The sequence below is a fragment of the Capra hircus genome, chromosome 10, assembly GCF_001704415.2.
Source record: "Capra hircus breed San Clemente chromosome 10, ASM170441v1, whole genome shotgun sequence".
Taxonomy (NCBI): Eukaryota; Metazoa; Chordata; class Mammalia; order Artiodactyla; family Bovidae; genus Capra; species Capra hircus.
The window spans coordinates 77,935,157-77,943,384 of NC_030817.1; the positions used below are offsets into that span (position 1 = coordinate 77,935,157).

The 8,228-nt window shown below is 40.9% G+C and overlaps 1 gene segment (V, D, J or C); it reads left to right on the forward strand.

Annotated features, from left to right (window-relative positions):
* On the forward strand, nucleotides 6,820-7,473 carry LOC108636879. The segment is given in 2 exon segments: nucleotides 6,820-6,976; nucleotides 7,118-7,473. Coding segments are annotated over 2 exon segments (507 nt in total).

Here is an 8,228-nt window from a genome sequence, read left to right on the forward strand (position 1 = left end):
AGCCCAGCTTCAAATGCAATGACATTGGAGGATTAGAGTTTCAACATATGACTTTCATAGCAAATAATGATGACATTTGAGATTACAGAATGTTCCCCTCTTGAGATTCTTTATTTAGATTTAGAGACCGAGCACCTTCTTGGTTCTCTTCCTGTTTTCAGTGGCTCCTTCTCAGTCTCCTTTGAGGGTTTTTCCTTCATCCCCCTGATCTCTATACATTGGAATGCCTCAAGAACTTATTCTTAGAGCTCTTTACTTTCTACCAATAATTTATTTCCAGCTAACTGTATCCAGTCTCTTGGCTTTAAAAACTATTTAAATATCAGCATTTATATCTGAAACCCACCTGGCTCCTCTGATTTCTGAACTTGTATATTAAACGATCTATCTGACTTCCCCATTGGGGCATCTTCTTGGTTTATCTCTAGGTGATCTCCTGATTTCCACCACTCCAGCTACTTCACCCCCCATACCTCCCAGCTGCTTTTTCTGAATTCATCCTCATTTAGGCAAAATGCAGCTCTGCCTATGAAATTCTCTAATCACCTTGGTCAGAAACCTTGAAGTTGCCCTTATCTCCTCAATTTTTCTCATATCGCCATTTGATCTGTTAGGAAAGTCAATTAGCTCTTTCTGCAAAGCAGGCCCAGAATTCATCACTTTTCACTTGCAACTCTGCTCTTACCTGATCCAAGCCACTCTCATCTCTTGCCTGGGGGTGGCAATAATAACCCTATTTGAGCTCTCTTCTTTTCTTCTTGCCCCTCTTCAGTCTGGTCTCCACCCAGCAGAGTGAGCTTCTGAGAACATAATTCAGATCATGTAGCTTCTGTGCTCACAGCTCTCCAGTGGTTTTTCATCTCACTGAGATGAAAAGCAGAGTCTCACTGCAACCTGTAAGACTACTCCATCTGGTACCCTGCCCCCTCTCTGACATGAGTCACTGTCTCCTTACTCTCTCCACCTTCACCACATTTGATGTTGCTCTGACATGGCAACTGCTTTCCTGCCCTGGGATCTCTGCAGCTCTTCTTCCTGTAGCGTGAGTGCTTTTCCTCCAGGTAGCCACCTAGCTTACTCTTTCACTTCATTCTGGCCTCTGCTCAGGAGACAAGCTTGAAACATTTATTGCAGCACTTGAGGGTGGTAATAGTCGGAAAAAAGAAATACAAAGTGTTTCTCAGAAAATGAATTCAAAAGCTGTATTGCAAATCTATTCTACATTAAGCCCCCTACATACAAATGAGTTCCATTCTGAGAGCGTGTGCACAACTGTAATTTGTTTGTAAGTCCAACAAAGCTAGCTTTGTCCAACTAATGCAATCAATTATATAGTACTGTACTGCAATAGGTTTATAATACTTTTCACACAAATAATACATAAAAGACAAATACAAAAATAAAGAAAATGAAATAAAATTACAGAACCTTGAAAATTATACCAGATACTTGAACTGACTTTAGTGACTGGACATGCGAATTCATGTTTGTATCTTTGAAAGTTTGAAACTCCAAGGTTCGTATAAAGGGGACTTAATTATTATGAATCAGGGTGTTAGCATCAATAGGTCATCAGGATGTATAACTGAGTTCCATACTCAAGTTGCAAACTGTATGCTATTACATATAGAGAGGAGAGATAGGTTAATAATACATTCATATGTCCTTTAAAATTTTGAAATGCATAATAGAACACTTTACCTCATATCTCCCAAATTACTTCCACCTGTCTGTCCATCTCCTACTCTTATTTTCGTCTAGAAAGTGACTCTAGTCTTCTCCCAACCCGATATCTCTACATAACCTCTGATGACATTCCTTCCTATCATTTCCAGGAAAAGGAAAAAGCAATTTTGTTCTCATTAACTTTTTTTCTGACTGTTCTCTGTTATAAGAAATGTCTCCTTATTACTGGATTCATTTTGCACTATCTCATGTGCCACTTTGAATACGAATACACACACATACACACATGTCCTTGTCTTTCCTGTTATACTGTAACGTCTTGTAAGTAGACAAAGCTGAATTCAGCTTTTAAGTTTTAAAGACTTAGAAAAAGATCTCACTCATAGAAAACCTTTGATAATTTGTTGTGGACTTATTTTGAAATAGATTGGAAAAATCACATTCAACTTTGAAGATGAAATTTGACAAAATAGTTTAAGATAGTAGCTTCCATTAATTGACATTTTGAAGAAGGAATAAGTTTACTTAAAAAATCCCCACTGAAGCCGACAGGTCTTTTGTTCCTGATAATTTGTAGATGGTCCTCAGGAGAGAATGGAGGGCTAGTGGCTGCTGATGAGCTAGTTGACTCAACAATTTTAGACAACTAGGGGGCACAGTGGAAATGAGAAATAGATTTAAGGGCCTAGATCTGATAGATAAGAGTGCCTGATGAACTACGGAATGAGGTTCATGACATTGTACAGGAGACAGGGATCAAGAACATAACCATGGAAAAGAAATGCAAAACAGCAATATGATTGTCTGGGCAGGCCTTACAAATAGCTGTGAAAAGAAGACAGGTGAAAAGCAAAGGAGAAAAGGAAAGATATAAGCATCTGAATGCAGAGTTCCAAAGAATAGCAAGAAGAGATAAGAAAGCCTTCTTCAGTGATCAATGCAAAGAAATAGAGGAAAACAACACAATGGGAAAGACTAGAGATCTCTTCAAGAAAATTACAGATACCAAGGGAACGTTTCATGCAAAGATGGGATGGATAAAGGACAGAAATGGTATGGACCTAACAGAAGCAGAAGATATTAAGAAGAGGTGGCAAGAATACATGGAAGAACTGTACAAAAGAGATCTTCACGACCAAGATAATCACGATGGTGTGATCACTCACCTAGAGCCAGACATCCTGGAATGTGAAGTTAAGTGGGCCTTAGAAAGTATCACTACGAACAAAGCTAATGGAGGTGATGGAATTCCAGTTGAGCTATTTCAAATCCTGAAAGATGATGCTGTGAAAGCGCTGCACTCAATATGCCAGCAAATTTGGAAAACTCAGCAGCAGCCACAGGACTGGAAAAGTTCAGTTTTCATTCCAATCCCAAAGAAAGGCAATGCCGAAGAATGCTCAGACTACCACACAACTGCACTCATCTCATACGCTAGTAAAGTAATGCTCAAAATTCTCCAAGCCAGGCTTCAGCAGTATATGAACCGTGAACTTCCAGATGTTCAAGCTGGTCTTAGAAAAGGCAGAGGAATCAGAGATCAAATTGCCAACATCTGCTGGATCATCAAAAAAGCAAAAGAGTTCCAGAAAAACATCTATTTCTGCTTTATTGACTATGCCAAAGCCTTTGACTGTATGGATTACAAGAAACTGTGGACAATTCTAAAAGAGATGGGAATACCAGAGCACCTGACCTGCCTCTTGAGAAACCTATATGCAGATCAGGAAGCAAGAGTTAGAACTGGACATGGAATAACAGACTGGCTCCAAACAGGAAAAGGAGTTCATCAAGGCTGTATATTGTCACCCTGCTTATTTAACTTTTACGCAGAGTACATCATGAGAAACACTGGCTAGAAGAAGCACAAGCTGGAATCAAGATTGCTCGGAGAAATATCAATAACCTCAGATATGCAGATGACACCACCCTTATGGCAGAGAGTGAAGAGGAACTAAAAAAACCTCTCGATGAAAGTGAAAGTGGAGAGTGAAAAAGTTGGCTTAAAGCTCAGTATTCAGAAAATGAAGATCATGGCATCTGGTCCCATCACTTTATGGCAAATAGATGGGGAGACAGTGGAAACAGTGTCAGACTTTATTTTTCTGGGCTCCAAAATCACTGCAGATGGTGATTGCAGCCATGAAATTAAAAGACGCTTACTCCTTGGAAGAAAAGTTATGACCAACTTAAATAGCATATTGAAAAGCAGAGATATTACTTTGCCAACAAAGGTCCGTCTAGTCAAGGCTATGGTTTTTCCAGTGGTCATGTATGGATGTGAGAGTTGGACTGTGAAGAAAGCTGAGTGCCAAAGAATTGATGCTTTTGAACTGTGGTGTTGGAGAAGACTCTTGCAAGTCCCTTGGGCTGCAAGGAGATCCACCCTGTCCATTCTGGAGGAGATCAGCCCTGGGATTTCTTTGGAGGGAATGATGCTAAAACTGAAACTCCAGTACTTTGGCCACCTCATGCAAAGAGTTGACTCATTGGAAAAGACTTTGATGCTGGGAGGGATTGGGGGCAGGAGGAGAAGGGGATGACCGAGGATGAGATGCCTGAATGGCATCACGGACTCGATGGAATTGAGTCTGAGTGAACTCCTGGAGTTGGTGATGGACAGGGAGGCCTGGCGTGCTGCGATTCATGGGATCACAAAGAGTCGGACACGACTGAGCAACTGAAATGAACTGAGGGGACACCCTAAGCTACTCCAAATGATGACATTTTTTCTCAACTTTTGAGATGAATCTTGGTGAACATTTAAATCAGGGTTTCTGGCAGTTAGGAAAACATCTGAACTAGTCAGATGGGGAGCTGGGGCATCTCCATATACTCATCTGTGAGGAAGATCTGTTGCTTTGAGTGGTGTAAAGAGATGATTCCCCAGCAGAACTGAGCATCAGATCAGGGCCACGATAAAACTAAAAGTTCAAGAAGAAATCACAGGCATTACCTATCTACAGTTTTGATACTCATGACTAAAAATTCTAAAATATGAGCCTTACTGTCATTTCACAATTATTCCAATGATTTCTACCTTCTGTTACACCTCCATTTCTCTCAGAGACAAAAAAAAAAAAAAGGAAAAAAAAGAAAACAGGAGATGAGAAGATGACACAGAAGAGGAGTAGTGCACAGAAAAGAGAGAAAAGAAAAGAGAGACTGGGGAGAAAGAAACAGGAGACAGTTACTTGAATTGTGGCCCCTGCTTCATAGTTACTGAGCAGAATCAGTGTGATGTACTTACAACGTCAGTGGGCAAAGTGCTGGAGAGGAGCAGAAGGGAGGTGGAATTGAAGTCAGGTGGCCATCATGTACATGTCCTGTTTCTCTTCCATCAGTCAAAATCTTGTTGGAGACACTGTATTTTTTCATGATAATTATGTCCGAAGTTTACATAATTCTCCTAATTTTATGTAATTGTATTTATTCCTTCAAGAGGATTCAATAAATAAGCAATGCATTCAGTGAGATATTCTGTCTTTGTGAGAGCTTCCTTGTAAATGAATTCTCAATCACTGAAAACTTTGTGTCCTGATTCTTGGCTAGGGAAACTGGGTCACTGACCCTGATCATTTTTTCAGACTTTATTTTTCCCAGATGAAGCCCTTATTTTTCTCTGAAGTATCCTTTCCCTTTCTTTACTCCTTTCTGACATGCCTGATTGCTGGAGCACTTTAAGTGGAGGCAATGCTGTGAGAGTGAAAAGTCTATATTTCTGTACCTGTGATCAGCAATGTCTTAGGCAGTAGGGCCCTGGTCTCAGCAGCAATGCCAGTACCTTGCTGAAAAACTAGAAAAACATGTCTTTGCTCTCCAATCTCGTTGTACTCCTCTCCATTTAGGACAGATGGGACTCAACATGCTACTTTCTTCTCAGCTATTTGGGGGCTAGAGAAAAGACTTTCTCAAAAGAAATACCTTCCTTAGAGGTCCACTGATCTCTGCATGCAAAGCTTTCTTCACAACCTATAGTTTTCTGCTCTTTATCCTGGAGTTCCTTGCTACTGACCCTAGATTTATCATGAGCCCCAGTGGAATAACTCACTTGAGCTCTGTTGGCACAGCGTTGGCTGGCTTCAACAGAAAGCTCCTTGGCTAAATCTGCCCTCTTTCTAGAATTGCCTTCTTTTTAGTTCAAATGGCTGTTACATTGTTAATGAACTATTAAAAAAAAAAAAAAGACTGTAGATCTAAAATTCTGAAGGCCCATTCCTGATGTGAGGAAGGTCAGAATCAATGATGATGAATGGAAAATAACTCGGTATGGTAATGTGTAAGCATTTCATTAACAAGCCTATACAGAAGCTTAAATTTCTGTGAAGTCTGATCTGCTAATATTTTCCTACACTCTTTCTGACTTTCATGCTTAGAAAATTCATGACCATCCTAAATTTATTTTTAAAAAATAGCTATTACTTAAAAATATGAATTATCTATATTTAGAATTTATTTTGGAGAAGGCAATGGCAACCCACTCCAGTACTCTTGCCTGGAAAATCCCATGAATGGAGGAGCGTGGTAGGCTGCAGTCCATCGGGTCGCTAGGAGTCGGACACGACTGAGCGACTTCACTTTGACTTTTCACTTGCATGCATTGGAGAAGGAAATGGCAACCCACTCCAGTGTTCTTGCCTGGAGAATCCTAGGGACGAGGGAGCCTGGTGAGCTGCCGTCTATGGGGTCTCACAGAGACGGACACGACTGAAGCGACTTAGCAGCAGCAGCAGCAGCAGCAGCAGACTTTATTTAATAACAGATGCTAAGGTAGGTGTCCAAATTTATTTGTTAATCTCTACATGACTCCATTTTTGAGGGCATGTTTTACTGAATATACCATCTCTTTCCTATTTTTTAACAACTAAATTTTCATAAGTAACTTGTATGTTTGGACTTTCTATTATGTCCCATCGATGTCTGGATCTTTCTGGTAACAAGCTTCTTTACTTAACATTGCATTACACTTTGTCTTACTAACGAGGAAATTCCTCTCCATTTTGTTTCAGAATTGGCCTTCCTGAAGCCCGAGATTACCTGCAGTATCATATATGGCCTCTAGAGGGAGATGCTACGCAACTTGAACTCAATAGAAAGCCAGAAAGCCACAGGCTCTTTGAGGAGGAGCTTTTACTTTGCATGCCCTGTAAACCCACTCACTGCTCTGTCAGGGTGTCCATGTGGCTGAACTGTTTCCAGAAAAAACCTGCAGAAAGGAGCCTCCTGCTTCCTCAGAGCTCAGACATGAAGGGCGCCCTCATCTCAGTGCTTGTGATGGTATTCACACTTGGTGAGTAAAGTCTCTTTTTATCTCACTATCTTACTTTTATCTTACTATCTTACTTTATTTTATCTTCTGATTCAGAATTGGCTTAACAAAATATTCTGCTCTGTTTGCAAGTCAATCCCTGACCCAGAATTTGTGTTACAGGAGGCACAAGAGCCCAGACAGTGACTCAGCCTGAGAGCCACATCCCTGTGTCTGAAGGGGACCCCGTGCAGGTGAAGTGCAGCTATTCGTATTCTGGGAGTCCTGTGCTCTTCTGGTACGTCCAGTACCCGAGACAGCGCCTCCAGTTACTCCTAAAAGACACCTCAAGAGAGAGCATCCAGGGTTTCACCGCTGAGCTCAGCCGGGCTGAGGCATCCTTCCATCTGAAAAAACCCTCGGCTCGGGAGGAAGACTCAGCTGTGTATTACTGTGCTCTGGGTAACACAGTACCTGGCTTCACAAGAGAAGCAGAGCGCAAACCCCTTACGGAAAGCATTCCCATGTTCCCTATTTGACCACCGTGGGGCGCTGTCTCTCTAGAGACTGACACTGAATTTACCTCTCAGATACAGAGTTGTCATCAGTTGTCAACTAGCTGTAGAATACTTTAAAGGGAATTCTTATTAGCTACTCTGTATAAATTTATTTTTAAATAGTAAGTGTATTTATTTTAGATATTAGTGCCTGGAAAAATACTTCTGAAATAAAAATATGCAACAGCATGAAAATTCTCTTCTTGGCCCAGATGGGCTCCCCAGGTTTAAATGATACAGTCCCATTTCTTGGACTCTGCTGCCACCTCATCCACACCCACGTGTATCATCACCACATGCTAAAATTCCTTAAAAGTAGAATGGTGCTTCCTGACATGTGGTTGCTGATCTTTCTGCAGCTGATGCCTTTCTTCTCATGCACTTGATGGACTCATACTATCCAAATAGGGGCCATCAGGAGAAAAATCACAGCAAGTTGAAAAAGGAAAGTTTAATATAAAGAATTATTAACAAATAGCAGAGCATTATTTACTAATGAACTCTTAAGAGCTCTAGAAAGAACTCTAAAGAACATAAGAATAGCATCTGTAGGGAGACACTGTTATGTTTAGGACTATGCCAGAGTTTCACGGAAAGTAACATTATAATATGTACTCTCTTCTCCTATCACAGTGGTGACTCAGGCTTCACTGGGGAGTGTGTGACTGCAGCCTGCTGGATGGGGAAGTTTGCCGAGGTGCCAGAGAACACGACTAACAAGCAGAAGAGCTCCTAGG